At 46.4% G+C, this 17,843-nt stretch overlaps 1 protein-coding gene across 14 annotated transcripts in view; it reads right to left on the reverse strand.

Annotated features, from left to right (window-relative positions):
* The window catches only part of LOC1276686 (protein bric-a-brac 1), a 141,900-nt gene extending 124,511 nt beyond the window's left edge, over positions 1-17,389 (reverse strand). For 5 of the 14 annotated variants that reach the window (XM_556692.4, XM_061648168.1, XM_061648178.1 and 2 more), the window contains exons 1-2: positions 17,036-17,388; positions 12,287-14,364 (exon numbers count right to left, since the gene is read on the reverse strand). In XM_556692.4, the coding sequence (XP_556692.4) occupies positions 12,287-13,915 (1,629 nt within the window). In that variant the 5' untranslated portion in view covers positions 13,916-14,364; positions 17,036-17,388. Of the gene's footprint in view, positions 1-12,286; positions 14,365-16,895 lie in introns of all 14 variants that reach the window. The other 9 variants (XM_061648170.1, XM_061648180.1, XM_061648174.1 and 6 more) reach the window with 7 other exon arrangements.
* Positions 17,390-17,843: the final 454 nt, after the last annotated feature.

Here is a 17,843-nt window from a genome sequence, read left to right on the forward strand (position 1 = left end):
CTAAAACAAACTCTTTTGAAGCTCGGGCTGCAGTGTGTGTGTAATCAAGCTTACGTAAAGGGGGGCCTTTTGTGCTACACAAGTGACACAAAAGCATGTTTTGGGTGGAGCAAATCAATGTCAAAACGCTCCAAAGGTGGCAACAAAGCGGTGGCCAGTAACGTGACAAAAACGGTTCACCAGAATCTCACCGTGGCATGGGTGAAGAAGTTTTCTGAATAAAGAAAACTTACTAAACACGTTTCGTCGATCGTATGTGTAACGTGTGGCCAAAATGGTGAGGGGAGGGGCGCGCGGGGATGGGTGGAAAGACAGCCCCACTTCGTGACAGTTGCATTTCAATAAATAGAGAAATGTGATGTGATGACCGAGCAATTAGAACGTGCCATATTGAAGGTTTCACGGCTTTGGGAATCGTTGATTCTTCAAATAAATAAACAACACCACGGTGCCTGCTCCCCGTCGTTGCCCCGTAAGGGCGGCTCATGAAGCTCCCCCCCCCCCCCCCAACCCTCTACACCGTTTAGAGTGTTCTTTCTTCCGAGAATTGCTTGCACAATGCACCACGTGACGACACGTGATACACAATAGGGGCAAACCACACGCTTTATAATAAAGAATCAAAGAGTCAGCTCACCCCTTGCCATCCCTCGGTGATCCCCTAGGCCCCCTCTCTGACGGTGACGGGTGGAGCGTGTGCAAATGATTGTGGAGGTAATAGCGGCCACCACGAGCACACAAACACACAGCGGCAAAATAAAAGCTACAAAAAATGGTAATAAATGAACGATTCGATTGCATCTCTCTTTCTCTCGATCGGGTTCCGTGCAGCAGCAGCAGCAATTGCAGTTGCATTATGCACACACACACACACACACAATGTGTGTGTGCAAAGTGCAGCCGAACTATGAACCCCCTCCATGGTCCACCTGCCACCGCTCGTTTTGCGTGGCCGTGTAGCCGCTGCCGCTGGTAATCAGCTCGCGCGATCGTGTATTTATTATTTGCCGCCGATCTGGTTTGCTCACGTACCACTGGACGACTCAGGAGCGCGAGCAAAGAGTGAGCATGTGTTATTATTAATAATAAAGTATTAATTTTGTTTACAACTAAGCGCTTTATTGTGTGGCAGCACCACCACCACCACCACCCACCAACACCAGCCGTCCACGCGTCCACACGAAGCTAATGTTGCTGGATGTTTGAGGTAGAAGCGGCCGCCTGGGTAATTGCAAAAGAACGAGCGCGTAGACAGTGCAGTAGTAGCAACAGTAGGGCCACGCTTAGAAATTGAAAGGAGGCGCGCGCGCACGAGATAGCAAGGCATAACTTATTCCAACAACACACACATATATACGATATTCGGTATTTGAATAATGCAGTTATTGTTCTTCAGTGCCATCGACAGATTGCACCGTGCAACAAGGGCAGGTGCTTGCAATGCAGGGGCGTGTGTGTGTGTATGTGTAACGATCGCCATCAGCAACGACTTTATTATAAAAGAGCTTGGCCGAGGCGCTCTCTAGGCGCTGTGTGTGATTATCGCTTTTTATTGCAAACCATTGATGTGTTGGCAATCGATGTGAATAGGCTTTTCTTTTTCCTTGATAACCCTTTCTTTATTGTTACAATGATCATTCCCTCCCTCACTCGCTCTTTTGTAACATTTACATCTCCCTTCCATCTGCCTTCATCCCACTCTCCTCCTCCCAGGTTGTGTTGCATTGTAAGCACAATTATTTCTCATTTTATTTATGTTTTTGTACTTTTCAATGGTCTGCTCCCACAGTCGCCCCCCCTGTCGTTGTCGGTTGATACGGTTTCGGTGGTTGGTAGGGCGCATTTTCTATGTTTGCCATTTCAGCCCGCCATTTCCCCTTGCCCATTCCCGTACCGAACAATAACGACGTAATAGGTGGTTCATTTGGACCGTACTGTGGGTGTCAGTGTGTGTGCCCTGGTACACACATGTACTATGTATAAAACTAATTATTTTACCTCCTTCACATTCCACCTTTCGTATGGCAGCATTCAGTTTCTTTTGTTTTTTTTTTTATTGGTTCAGCTGTTAGTCACACTGTGTGGGCGAATGGAAAAATATTTTCCACTCTGCTTAAAACTGCAGCACAATTTCAGCGACAAGAAGCTACATTGAGCTTGTAAAAACAATGTATTTACAAAAAAATAGTTGCATCTTAGATCTTGGATCATACGCTACAGTGATTGACGCTAAATGTTGACTTCAACGCATCAATTTTTGGCTATAACGCACCTGTTTTTCTCTGTAAGTCAACAATTTTTTTATTCTTATAGGATTCATTACAATTTAACAACACAAACACACTGATTGACTGATAATTTGTTTGTTTTGTTGTTGTTGTTGTTGTTGTTGGTAGGAAAAAAGACATTTAAATATGATAATTTTTCAAGACGTTGTTTACAGCTCTGTACATTGAAACTAACCTTTTTTACTCCATTAAATCGTCCAAAGTCGGCGTAACAATTAAAAATATAAGTTCCGTCAACGAATTTTTCATTACTTCACTTAATATTGTTTAATAATTTTGGAACACACATGCCGTAGGGACAAACATTTATGCGCACTATAAAAAATGCTTAGGCAGATGCAAACATTGAAACATGCTGTCAACAATTGGTATGTTTGTGCCAAAAATTGGTTAGTTGGAGCCTAATTTAAGCGGCAACGACTGTAAAATAAGTGAATAGGAGGTCATACAAAGCTTTACGGCTTTCATGTTAATTACTGAGCAGCATTGGAGATAAAAAGAAACTTAAATTGTACTTATGGAAAATTTGAAAACATTTTTTTAATTTGAAATGAAATCATGCCAAACATGCATGCAAGGAAACAAGCAGTGCGAACTAAGCGCAAAGTTACGAATACTCTCGAACAACCAAGCACAATTGTACATGATTCATACAGCAAATAACGATTAAAAGCAAACCTTCAGCCGCCAAATGGAATCAGCCTACATTGTACAACCAACGCTATTCATTTTTCCAAATATAGACAATACCCGACCCATTACGAGCTCGAGCTAGGGCAATAATTATAGTTACGCTTAGACCTCGACACCGGCCGATTCGACGAGTTGGTTTGCTCGCTACACACACACACACACTCACACACACATACGAACAACAGCCTCACTTATCAAGGTGATAAAAAATAACTAATATAATAACACAAAACATCGATCGCATCGTTCGCTACCGTGGTTTATGCAACGAGGCTATTATACACTCACACAACAATAACAAAAAAAACATGTAAATCGTTTTTTCTTATTTCAGTGTCCGCTGAAGGACAGCGAATTGGATGAGTTTCTGCCTAGTTTCGGGCCCCTTTTCGCAGTGTTTGCTTCTTCGCGTTGATAACATTATCGCCATAACTGACCTCTCACAAAAACTGACCTCTACCGCATTTGGCATTGTGGCACTTCATCCATGTGGGGTGTGTGTTTTTGTTCGGCAATTTCAAATTCCATTCCAAAAAACCAAAAAATCCACAGGAAATCAATTCCTTCATTTTCTCCCTTTTACTTACAATCATCGCTCTACGCTCAGCACTAATTGAGCACCTATCCTTGAAACTAACTGACATGAAAAAAAAAAGAAAAAAGTTATATAAAAAATAACTATGCTAGCTGATAATCATGAGCAACAGTTTGGGCGAACGGGGGAATGCTTAAAACAATCGCTAATAATCTTACACATTGTTTTTTTGGAAAGTACAAAAGCAAACAAATCAAATAAACGATGAAGCGATCTGAACCGAAACCTGTCACCAAATAAAGCTACTGATTTACGAGTGGCAAGATTAGGGGGACATAATACTATGCACTCAAAAAAACACAAAAAATCCAAATCGAAACCAGGCCGGGTAGAATGACGGAGCAAAATTTACTTGTGACTTTTAAAAATAAAACACAATTGCCACAGAATTGGGTAACGTCTGGCAAGTAAAACTTGTTGAAAAAAAAAAATATACACATGGAAAAGCCGTCGGCAAGCGAGCTTCTGATTTTGGAGTGCGTATTTGGAGTGCAAGAGAAGCAAACAAAAAGAGTTGTGGTTTTTGTTGATTTCCTACAATATAAAGAGGTTTCATTCATGTTCAGTCTTGAAAACTGTTCCTTAATCCGTTTACTAGAGAATTTATCTCGTATACTCTAATGAACAATCAAATGGTGCATTTTGACATTTAAAACAGTATTCTACATTCGGTACATTAACAACATGTTGATACTACTGGAGTTTGGCTCAAGTTTTGAAGTACCGAAGTTGTTTTTTATTGTTATGTTTTATTAGGTTTAATACATCTTAAGTACATCATTTACTCTTCTTAGTCTCGAAAGCCTTGTACAGGCCGGCATGTCCGCGTAGGACGTTACGCCAAATAGAAGAAGAATGCTTGCCATTTATTTCTGACGACATCATTCCATGTCATCTTTCTATTTAATTCAGAAAAAACAAGCATTGCACAAGACACAAGATTGAGTACCATTTCTTAGAAGCCTACCAACTGATTATAGATTCATTGAATTTCTAGCTTTTCTAAACATAAAAGTGTCAAGCAGATCAAATGGCATGGATTGTTTGGCAAAACATCAATGATGCTAATAGCTAAACGTATTTATTTAAGCTTCATTTGGTTCCTATTAGCAGTTGTATACGATTTCTGACCATAAAGTTGCTGAAAATTTGTTGCGATTGCTATTTTGGTCCAAGATCATACTCTACAGGAAGTACAATTTTGCTTATTGCCTTTTTTTCTTATAAATCTGCTTGATTGCTTCAAATACTTGATGAACAAGCTACGACTACATGTTTTATCTTTTTGAAGATTATTATAAACAATTTAACTACCTTCAAAACAAATCAAATGCGGAACTAAACAATGAAGATGTCGTTGGAATATGTGTTTGAATGTTATTGAGAAGTTGATAATTCTAACTATTGTGCCTGATATACGCTGATGATGTAGACATCATTGGTCTGCGGCTCTCCTTATATAGCAGAGGCCTACCAAGGGCAGCTGAGAGTCTCGGATTGCAGATAAACGAGGCAAAGACCAAACTGATGGTGGCAACATCAGCGGCCCTGCCAATAACAAATCCAAACTTATGTAAGCGTGACGAACAGATAGGTGAACGCACTTTTGAAGTCGTCCCACAATTCACCTATCTTGTGTCAAAGGTCAGCGACGACGATTGCTGACAACCGGTCGTTCTACAGCCTGACAAATCAGTTCACCTCAAAGAACCTGTCGCGACGGACGAAGCTAGGACTATATAGCACGCCACTGAGACATGGACACTGGCCAAATCTGACGAAACCCTCTTAGCGGCGTTCGAGAGGAAGATGCTCAGAAGGATCTTTGGCCCCGTATGTGTGGAAGGACAATGGAGGAGCCGCTATAACGACGAGCTATATGAGATGTACGACGACCTCACTGTTGTGCAGCGTATCAAGCTCACCAGGCTCCGGTGGGCTGGCCATGTTGTACACATAGAAACGGACGACCCAGCCCGTAAAGTCTTTTTAGGCCGTCCACGAGGACAGAGGAGACGTGATGGGCCCAAATTGAGTCCCAGTGAGTGGTTTCGGACACTTCTGAGGTAGGCCATGACCGCAAAACGGTTGTAGCGCTGGATAAGTAAGTAAGTAACTACAGCAAAGCTATAGCAATCAAAAAACATTGAGTTTATAAAAGAAGACAAGCATTACGAGCTATGAATATGCTTCTTGTGCGTTTTCTAATGTCTTATCTCTGCGCAAGAAAGAAGCGCGTCATCTCATACCATAAAGTACAAACACCGTCTCAAAGAAAATCAATCTTTATCAAGAATTGGTTCAACACCAGCCATTTCTATCATAGCATCATGCCATGAAGTAACTATCCAAAATGAATAATTTTATTGATCACCTCTTGTCCGCTTATCATTTTACACTCCATCGCCTGCCTTTATCTCGCACAAACGATCAATGATTAACCAATTGCCTCGGCAGAACCGTTTTACAACCCATTCAATCCTATCACACTCCGTGTGATCCACCGAACCTTTTGCCTAAACATTGTCACTTTCGTAAGCGCTCTCCAGTTTTGTTCATGGGTCAGTCTTGGGAAGAAAAAAACAAACAAAGCTGAAACTCCGCATAGTCACGGCCTGATTAAAAAGACGTCATTGCTTCCATCCCTGCCCTGCACCCCTCTCCGTGTATCAATTGTGGAGCTCTCCACAAGCAAACCGTTTGTCTCTAGCGTGACCGCGACTATATCGCCAACCGAATCGTGCTCATCTTGCGACACCAAACAAACTGACAACAGTACAACAATGCACATAACAAATGGAGGGAGACGAGGCGAAAAAAAAGATCATAAAAAATAAATTGATTAAAGAATGGAATTTAATTGTCGCTTATCAAATTTTTATACATTTTGTGCCGCCCCAAAACACACACACACACACACACACACACACACACACGCACAAGCATGTGATCAGGGGGTATGGAAACGATAGCGAACACAATGATGCCCTTTTGTGTGTCCATCCGTTGCTTCCTCTCTTTCCCTCTGGCTTTCGTTCGGCGGCGATGGCCTCGAACTGGCCGGCGTGAATTGATATAATATATTTATTTCTATTTAAGCATCAACACCACGGCTCGCCGTGTAATAGCACGCCGGGGCAATTATTTTACAACATTTTTGATAAGGCTTGTGTGTGTGTGCTGTGTGTGGTGTGGCGTGGCCCGACACTCGACGTTCTGGAACGTTTCAAACAGCAATAAACTTGTTGACTGTGACACCGGCACTACATTTGCCGCTCACAATAAGTACAATAAAATTAAAAAAAAAAACTTGTAACCAAGGGCAAATGCCACCACCCCAGTATGGGTTATGAGTTCCAAAATTTATTATATGCTGTTGTGTGGGTTAATATACATTTCAAAACCTCGAGCGGTACCATCCCGGCGACAATCGTGTGCCGGTGCCGGTTGAAAAGTAAAGTTGTTCAATTATTTTATCTTATCTACGAATTATGCTCAATTATTACATCGACCAGTTACCACTCTCCCACGCGCACCTCCCATTCCCCCTCTTCCGCCAGGGGCCGGGAGAGGGTTCATCAACGTCGCGCCTGTTTGGTTTCACCTGTTGCGCATGTGTCGGTTAAGGCGAATATAATAATTCGTCGGTGGTGATAAAGAAAATAATCGAATATAGCAGCCTCCCCCCTCAAAAGTACAAAAATATACAAACCAAAATTTTGACCTCAATCGGTGGACCCTTGAAGAGATGGTGCACAAAAACTGAACAAACACACACACACACATAGGTCCACCTTGCGTACTGGCGGCTTGTCAATATTTGTGCAGACAGTTTGTAAATTTTCCTTCGGTAGGAGCGCAATACGGTGTTATTGTAAAGTGCCGGTCAAATTATTATTTTTTGTTCTCCTTCTGGGCATGCAATGCTGTACAAACTGTACAGCAAGTGTTGGGTTGAGTGTGTTGGTAAAGAATGGCACAACGACCGTAGTGGTGCAAGAGGGGCTACGACTATGATTGATCAGATGTTTGCTAGTTTTACTACAACCTTGGAGTTGGATGTTTATTTTATTTAATCCATTTCCGGATGAAAGCTTCAACATGTTAGTATTGTTTTAGTTTAGCTAGTTTGATTAGACAAACAAGCTTGTGTATTGATTTTTTAAAACATCAAACATTTAAAAGAAAAGGCTAAACAAATACGTAAGTGCACCAAACGATTCCCCTTAGAACTTCACTGTCACACCATTGAACGCACGCATTCAGTTAACGGGACCAAACCACATTTTTCGCTCGGCAAACACAATAAAGAGACAAATTAAATGTAGCAATTTTGAACCCGACCCACACCCGAGTGCTTCGCCACCACATCGCTCTAGGAGGTAGGCTTTTATGTGACTCATTTTTCTCGCCATCGCCCTATCGCCTAATGACATCTCTTGGGCAAAGCGTTGTCGTTCCGAACGAATGTAACCGAACAAACAGCATTACCCGAATCACAACCGTTAAAAACAAAAAAACAGAAAAAAGGAACCAACATAAAACTAAACAGCGTAAAGTCGCTTCGGCGAACTCTGTGTGAAGATACAATTTGTATAAAATATAAATATAAAACACGATCGTCACACGCGCGTGCGAAACGAAACGATGCGTGCTAATGTCATTGTTTTTTTTTGGAGGCTCTCCTCTTCTTCCTCCTCGCATTGGGGAGCAAGTTGTCAGCAGTGCACATGATGTGCCACCCTCGCTGCGTTAAAGTTTTCCACTTCTTCAGCCCAACTTGACAGTCATTTTCACTTGTCGCATCTGTCTGTGCACTCCACCACCGGAACCAAAAAAAACATGCTCGTGGATCACACGTGGTAAGAGGGAAGGAAAGGGAGTGGGGTAGGCAAATAAAAATAAAAGAAAAACGGTCACCCCCGTTATGAGTCGCAGTTTTGTTGTTGTTGTTTTGCCGTTTGTTGTTTGCCACCTCACCCCCACCTGTCGTCCCCAAAAGGCCCACCAGTCAGCGGTGCAGTACCGCGTGCGTCGTCGGTTTGCGCTGTTGCGCGTCGGTTGCGCTGGAGCTGTGGTGCGCGCGATACCCATCAGCAGATCTAGATCTTGACACAGAAAGTATGCTACAAAGCATACATACATATTGACAATCGACCCCGCTCGAAGCGGTGAAGTGAGGGAACGGAGCTGGTTAAAACGCCAGAAACGACTTTCTGTGTACTTAGGCCGTGCAGCCGAGAAAGATTGGGTTGGGAAGAAAAGGCGCGCGAGAGGAAGGAGAATAATATAAGTGTAATAAATGAAGTTGAAAGCAAAGCCGGAAGAGCAGGGAAAGAAGAGCAAAGAAGACACGGCGATAAGGGACGCCGGCCTGCCTAGTGCTGGAGCAGAATAGAAATAAATATATTCCAGAAGAAGCTGCCACACTGTGCCGGGTCGGGCGAGCCGCAGCCAGCGAAACAAGAAAACAGCATAAGAGCACTTACTTTCGTAGGCATTTTCATTAATAACATCATACATTTTATTACACCCCATCGGCGCGCTTCCTCTCCCTTTTCCTTCCCTCCTCGTTTTACTGATTTCTTCCACCCTTCCCCCGCGCGTACCTTCTGCTCCAAACTTGAGCAAAAATTCTGATGCTCGCTCGCTGCGAGCAAACGGGGAACGAGAGCGCCTGTTTTTGCTGTTATAATAATAAATTATAATTTATATATTTTTATCGTCGCGTACACAGCCCAACTCCTTCCTTCCGCTTCTCGAGAGCAGCTGAACAGTTCCGCCAGCTTCGCGCACAGTAACGAGCACTTCCTACCAACACTTCGAACACCGATCGCGCGCGCCGTTCTTCTCGGTCGCTCTTCCAAACCGGGCGCAAAACCCCGCGCAAAACAAAATCGAACCCAAGCAGAACCCAAAAAGCAAAAGATCGACCCACGGGCTGGATGGAAACCGGGATGGTAGGTCGAACGGGGAGCGGTTCCGAAGAATTGGGTTCTCTATTTGTGGGTTTTAGGTTCTGGGCTTCTGACATCGGTTCGAAGACAGGGTGCATCGGAGAGTGTTTACTTTCAGAGGAGTGGAACTATTTTTAATGTTTTATTATTCTGCATGTAAGCTCGTCTTTGACAGTGTTTTTGTAAAGAATAAAATATGAACAAGTACAGTCTAAGTTCATTTATGATCTAAGATTCAAAACTCCTAAAAATCGTTTACAACAGCTCATTTTTAAGGCATTTTAGAAAATAAAGTATTCAATTCAGAAAAATTGAATTAAAAGCTTTATTCTTTAATCCTTTACAACAATGTCTGACATCGTCGAGATGATTCAATACACCACAAACCTTGATTTTTACATTAAGACTACCAGTTTTATTAGGCCGGTTACCGTAACGACGTCTATTTTTAAACTGTTTGGTTCACTAAGAAGGGTTAAAGATCATTTTAAAGATACTAACATAGTTTTAAGAAATTCACAATCCAAAAATCACCTTGAAGCAAATAACGGTCCGGGTATTGTTAAAATCCACATTTTAACTAACAGAAAAGGCATAAATTAGAGAACTACTAGCATTACGGCACAATCAACGGATTTGGAACAGATTAAGAGAAAAATTTATCACTTTGACGTAAACAGATAAGAAAACTGAAAGTTGAATAGCTTCCAACTGATTTGCATAAACCACCGAATAAAAAAAACGAAACTGTCTGATAACAGAACATATTTTGAACCAAATCTTTCGATTTCTTCCCCCTCACAGCTTGTCCCTGGCTGTCGGAGTTGCTTTAATCACCAAAGTTATAGTACGATAAATTAATAAAATACAATTTAACCGCAAGACAACGCTACGTCACCCTGTATTTGGTTCATTCGCCAAACTGCGCGCGTGTGTGTGTGTGTGTGCTTCTCTTTCCACTCCCTGTTTCCCCCTTCATGGAGCTTCACATCTTCTCCACAACCAAAGACCGGAGCGCGACTCCGGCTTTGCGCCACTCCAAACGGCGGAGTATTTATATTAGTGTTATTATTTTTATGATTTTTTACGAGGCCGTCGTCGGGGCCTCGGGTGATGGAGGCGGGGAGGCCGGACGGAGAGACGACAGGGCAAGAGCATAAAGTAGAAATGTACACATTTTATTTATTTTAATGTGCGTGCTCCCACTCCAACGGGACAGTTTTCTTTTCGTTGCGTATGCGGCTTCGCGGGGTTTGATGGCACGCTGGAGGGTTGCGGTACGGAGCGTGGATATTGTTTAAAGCAAGCGTGTAATGGCCTCCCCCCTCGGCATAAGACGTTATTGATATTGGTCTGCATCGCGCGCGTAAGAGAGAGAGACGCGGCTCGTCACAAAACGCGGTCGTGGGTGTTGTTTTGTGTCGCGCTGCCGTTTGCCCGTAAGTGTTCCGCACGGTTTAACGCTCTCGTTTCACTTTCTCGCAAACGCCGATGGGATGGGATCGGGGAAAAAGGCAAAGAGGATGCGAGAGAACAGGAAAACATAGAAAAAACTCCCTCACAAACACACACACATACTCAGCACACTAATATTATATATATTTAATTTCCCTCCCCCGTCCAGCTAACGCTGCGGCTCGTCTCTTTCATTCTCCACCCTTAAATGGAGCGGCGAGCCACTTTGCTTTTAGCTTCCCCCTTTCGTTTTACACGCCTTTACCCCTTTTTCAGAATGAAACTCTGAACTCTAAAGGCCGCTTGTTTTGTTTAGAAATGAAAGAACATATGCTTTCCGAAACGGAAAGAAGAAATCATCCCTGGGGCATGATCATCATCATGATCGTCTTCGTGCTTGGTGCACTGCACTTCAGCGAAAAAGGTGAAATGACATCAAGAATTGCATGCGCTTCATGTCACTACATTGAATTGATGCATTCTAATACTCTATCTCTCTTTCCCCCCAAGACGGATATAGGTCAACTTCTCCAGCACGGCCTTATAAAGACTTATTAAAGTAGCACATTTAGAATTAATCAAATCAATGCTGCCCGGGACCAATTGCAAAGTCCCGATCGATCGTGTTGAGTGAGCGTTGGTGGTCACAGCCCTCGCACCGCAAAACTACATCCATTGCCCGAGTTGCATCCGCTGGCAAGAGCATACGGTACATACTTCCAGCAAACCACACACAGACGGGCAAACGACACAGTGGCTGCTATTTTTAAATGAAATATAGCCTCAAGAATAAAGCCAGAAATAGGACCGGATGGTTTAAATGCACCCTCGCCACCGAAGCAGACGGGAGTGCCGCAGGGAGGAAGAATGGGAACCGAGTTCCCAGTTCTAATGGCAGTTTTCATCGCGGCCACATATTGCTGCCCGACGACTGTCATAAGTTAAGCGTCTGGTGGTGGGAGGGTGCTAGTGCTTGAGCTAGTTTCCATCCGACCCTAAGTGCTTGGCCGGGTGGTGGTGGTGGAATGTTAAGCGAGGGAAGGAAGCAGGCGAATAAATTCTACTTAAAAGGTAGAAGGCCCCCACTCTACCAGCAATCGATGGCATTACGCTGATGCACGGGGCAGTGTGTTTTATTCTTGGAGCAAATATTGAGTTAGAGTTGGCAGTAAGGTTGAGGTGGACATTTGTGTGAAAAATGAGGAAATTGTAGGCAAACTCCAATGGAAAACAACCGAAAATGGATTTCAGTTTCTTCAAAGCATCCAGTCCTTACTGAAATTACCCCGCAAACTTACCCTTTCTTCCTCGCGTATCATCTCCGCGATGCCCGGCTTGATCTCCATGTCATCCGGATGGTTCGCGATCGAGGACGACAGCGACGACATCGCCATCGCGGCCGTATCCAGTGCCGGCGGCAGCGGGAACGATGCGAGCGGATTGCTCGACCCACCGCCACCACCACCACTTCCTGTTCCACCGCCACCACCACCACCACCACCTCCGCCTCCCCCACTCGACTGTGCCAGGCTGGACGGGGTGGGCGGTATCGGCGACGGTACCTCCAGCTGGTCCGGCGTACTGTCAGCCGGACTGCCGATGCTGCTCCGCTCGCCCGAGGGCCACCGGCGCTTGCGTGCACTCTTGGGCGTGGAGGCCTGAACGGCGGCCGCTGCGGCCGCCTCTAGCCCGGCCGCTCCGAGCGGCCACTCGCCTACCGCCAGCCCGGCAGCGGCCGCGGCAGCCGCCGCCGCAGCCGCCGCCACGCTGCTAATGTCGCGCGACGAGATGTGCGGATCGGCCCGCGAAAGGTCGCGCGCGAACTCGCTCAGCCGTGCGTCCATCCGGTGCTCTTTGGTCGTGTCGCGATCGCGGCCCGCTCGCTGTTTCTTCGCGGCCGCAGCCGCCGCTGCCGCCTGTACGGCGGCCGATCCGCTCGTGGCCGTACTGTTCGACCCATTGCCGCCCGCCATTGCTGCCGAGGCCGCACCATTGGCGAGCAGCGAGCTTCCGACGATCGCCAGCGGATTCAGCAGCTTGCCGTGCTCCTCGCGATCCAGCTCCTCGGGGCCACGGCTTCCGGCCGCTTCCCGCTCGGCCCGGCTGCCCGTCGGCTCGCCCGCATCACCGCTCACATCGGCCAGCCCGCGTATCTTCAGCATCTCGGCCACCTTCAGCAGCGGCCCGATCTGGTCCTGGCTCACGTTGATCTCGCCCTTGTACATAAACTCCACGATCGCCTTCAGCTCGGCCCAGCTAACGTCGCGCATGATCACGATCGGGTGCTGGCAGGGGTTGTCGAAGAACAGCGTCTGGAAGTAGGGGCTGCAGGCGGACAGCACCATCTTGTGCGCCTTCATCGACTGGCCGTCGCAGGCGAGCGTGACGTCGACGAACGATTCGCTCTGCAGCAGCTGATCGAACACGCTCGTCAGGTTGGTCTGGTAGTTGTTCCAGCGCAGACAGAACTGCTGTCCACCACCACCACCACCGGAGGAAGAGCCACCGGTTCCGGGGGCGCTTGGGCTCGCCTGTTGCTGGGTGGAACGTCCGGCCGGGCTTGCGGCTCTCGACTGGCGGGCGGCCTTGTGCTGATGATGATGATCCATTGTGAGGGGCGAGCAAGGGGGCGACGGTTTCGCGGTGGTCAGCGGTTCCTCCAGTGAGCGCTTCAGGGAGAGGGATGAGAGCGACGAGGACGTGCTGGAGGACGACGAGGACGAGCTGGACGAGGACGAGCTCGACGGTGGTTGATGGTGACCGAGGTGACCACCGGTCGGGTGGTCCGAGGGGCCGGGCGTCCCCGTGCCCGATCGGTCCACCGGGTCCCTGGGCGGGGCGTTCGGATCGTTCGGATCGTGATGGCTCGACGCTGGTGACGGATGGGACACCGATGTTGCGGACGGGGGTGGTGTGTCCGATGGCATCGCGGCTGGTCGGAGTGCTGCACGAGCGGGACACGGTGCTCGAGCCGCCTGTTTCGATTGTGTTACTGGTCTTTAGAGCTTCACTTGATGCTGGAGAGTGTATGTGACGGCGCTTTGTAACCTCACAAAAATTTGGCTCACTACGTCACCTTAACGTTCACGCACACTCAAAATTAACGTTTGTACATCGGCGATACGCATGAAATAGCGCCACAGAACTGCATGCGCACAGTATCTTTCCTCTCCCGACACATGCTTGACACTTCAATTCAAGATCAACACACACACTCACTTTTTTAACTCACTCACAAACACACACACTCTACTTCTCTGCTTTAGTTTTATGTTTAAACTTTTCTTCACACGTTTTTTCTCCAATTCTGATACACGAACAACTGCCAAACGCTAAAGTTTGTCACCACGGCCTAACTGTGCTGTGCGTACCTGCGCTTTTGGGGGGATGGAAATAAAGTATGCATAAGCTTGCTTGTTTTTTTTTTTTTTTTTTTTTTTTTTGCACAAACATTACCAAACGAGCATTAAAAATGCACGAGATGGATTCTACGTCTACTACTTCGAGCATGCCATGGGGAAGAGCGCAATCATCCAAAAAGTCAACCCAAAAAACACGTTGGTCCTGTGACTGTGCGAGAAAACCACCCATCCACCCTCACAAACACACATTCACACACACACCGAGACGTAGATGTTCCGAGAGCGCACCAAGACATCCTTTGCCGTCTCGGAGACTCGGAGTCTTCGGCGAGTCTTCGGTGAGTTTCGTTTTCGACACATCTGCTGAGTCCGTTTTTCGTCCCACAGTAACTCTCCAGGTCTCTCACACTGGCACACACACACAAACACACACACACACATACACACACACACACACACACACACTGAGACTTCTAACAACAAAACCACGTGCTAGCCGGTGAATTTGTGGGATTAGGGGTTTGGTAAGTCTTATCGACAACCACTGTTCGTTTATCATCAACACTACACACACACATGCAGAAGTCCGCTTTTGACAGCCAATTAGAGGTTCGATTAGCTTTTGCTTTGTAGCAGCAAAGTGCAGCAAGTGTCTGTGATCATTCTAGTCTACTCTGGTGTGCACCCCTTGAGGTCTTCAGTGCTTCAAACACCATCCTCCATGAACTCTATATGAACTGAACGTTTTACGCTCTTCGACTTGGAAGTGTACGAGCGAGGAAATGTGTTCTTGTGCTGTCCAAAAATGTCGTTGGACAGTTAATCGCGTTTTAATGTCTCACTTTTCCGGCTCACTCACCGGTCCGGCACCCAAGCAATTGGTTGGGGACGTGGATGGAGAGGGCTCTTTTCCCCAAAAAAACGAGCGAAGTAAATAAGAAATAGACCACAAGAAATCACGATCATAAAAAAAGCTGAGCATTGACAGGGAAGGCAGGGGACACCTTTAAATTGTCTTATAGAAACACCATTTGTGAGGCAATTGAGGCCTCCCGTTTTCCCTCCCCATTGTCCGTGACTCAACCAGTGTGTGTGTGTGTGTGTGTGCTTAAGCATGGTTCCATCATTTCCTCCAATTTTGTGGCCCACTGCTCCCGTGTGTTGGTCGGTTGTTGTTTTTTTCTCTCTCTCCTTGTTTTATTCCCTAATTCTTCGTTTCCGCATCTGCGTGCGGATTTAGTTCGTTCAGTTTCCGACTCGCCCTTGCCCTTGCCCTGACTGTTTTGCTGCTTATTTTCGATTTCTTACGGTTTGTTGCGCGTTTTGTTGGTATTTCGGTCCGAGGAGGGGTTTGTTTGTGGCTCTTCCCTTCTACTTTTCCCGTTCATTTTTCTAACGCTTTCTTTCCGGTCGTACCGGAGGGTTTCAACCGCTTTGCTCGGGTTGCGTCGTCAAATAATCACGGCCAGCATACACACAGTCACACAACCCGCCAGATGCGGTTAATGCGCTAATGCTCGGTGGGCTTTCCGAGCGCACTTGAGGTGTTTTTAATTGGAGTTGTTTTTTTGTTTTGTCCCTTTTCTTTGCTGGCATTTATTTGCTTCTCTGAACCATTGTCAAGTGTGACTAAATTTGAATACGAGCGCCATACACTTTGAGAATTGTGGGAGTGGGATGTAATAAAATGCCCCAACTGAGGGTGTTGTTGGCTAATGTGGGGAATATTTTATGCAATTTCATGCAAAAGTTCACTCAAAGGCAAAGTGTCGCACAGTGACAAAAGTGACTCTTAATATCTTTTTTATAAAAAAAATGCTTGTGATGCCAACAATTGCTCCATCAACAAGTACTTTGCTTTGCCGTTGCCTTTCCAACGTCGCAAACGTTGGATTATTTAAATAATTTTCCACACACACACAAAAAAACCCTCCATTACTGGCTCCAAATCACTCAATATGCTCACGATTGGCTCATTAAACTATGGCCCGAATCGGAGACGCCGGGGGAAGCACCTGTTTGCGCCGTGCGCCAGAGCGCTAGTAGATAAATTAACTTGTTCGCCTGCCAGTGCTTGGCTGGAGATTTGCTCTCTATTTCTCAAACCGGCAACAAGCAGCAGCAGCAGCAAAACATATACAGAAAAAAATCGGTCCAAGCAAAACACACCGCAAGCTCGTCGCCGTCACTGTGTTCTTGGCGAAACGAGACTTAAACGGTTTCACATTTACTGTGCACACACACACACACACCGACACACACACACGCCAGACCACAGACCTGTGGCAATGACGAGCATTACCGAGCGGGGGGGGGGGGGGGGGGGGGGTATTTGTCTGCGTACAACATCTTGCGCTTGATGACGTTTTAATAATTATTACACAAGAACCTCTCGGGCCCGGCCACTTGCCATGCCGCTCGTTCCAGAGCGTCACACCGTCGTTGTGTGTGCAGTGCAGCCGTTTTGCACCGAGTCTGTGTCACTTGTGGGATCGTTCACGAAAAAAAGGGAAAAAAGAAACCAAAACCCACCCACCGAACCCACCACGATCAAACGACATTCTTCACAGGCACATCAAACACACACACACACACACGCCCATGTACCACTGTGACAACTTCCGGTAGCACAACAATTCTCAAACGCCTGCTTACAAGCACAAACGCACACACACACACACTTACACCCGGGATTACGCAAATAGGGAACTTGCGGCGCGCGCGGAAGCTGCCGTGTTGCACTTACGCGCCGCGTGCAGCCGTGGGAGATGTGTGCCGCGGATGACGAGAAGACTAAAACCGAGCGTTGTTGTCGCGGAGACGCCTGCTGCACAGTTAAGAAACTGCATACACACTCACTGGCACACACACATACACACAAACGCACACGTGTTAAAGGGCGGGAGAAGTTGCGATTGCGCGCGCGGAACATTGGTCGCTGTCGGGCAGCAGAAATCACTCGGTCGCTCGGTCGCTCGTGTCGTGGGCACCGTCCGTACGCTACGGCATTTCAAACGATTCTGCTACGGCGGCCGCTCTCTCGATTGGTGTGCAGTCCCGTGTGCGTGTTTTGCTGCCGCTGTGTACCAACGCGGCGATGATGATGGCGATGATGATGGCGATGATGATGACGGGTTGCTGCTGTGGTGGGAGGAGGGGACTGTGCTTCAAAAACAAACCAGAAACCGGCACGCCGTATGCCGTTGGCTATGTTGTGGGACCGAAACTGCTCGAAAACCCGACGGTGTGCTGGCCTCGTGTTGGTGAGCACGCGGCTCGCTCTCCTTGCTCGGTTTGATTGTTGCGCGGGAGAGGGTGGCAGTGAGAATTGGATACATTTGAATTAGGAAAGATGTTCGGCTGGAAGATGATTGGTTGGTGTAACTATTTTTTTTTTTTAATATAGTTGCAGTTTTACATTATTTATTAATAATTTTTGTAACTCACTCCAGAAGAACAGCTTTCCGAGTGTCATCTTGTTAAAATGTAAATT

This window comes from Anopheles gambiae, chromosome 2 (assembly GCF_943734735.2).
Source record: "Anopheles gambiae chromosome 2, idAnoGambNW_F1_1, whole genome shotgun sequence".
Classification (NCBI taxonomy): Eukaryota; Metazoa; Arthropoda; class Insecta; order Diptera; family Culicidae; genus Anopheles; species Anopheles gambiae.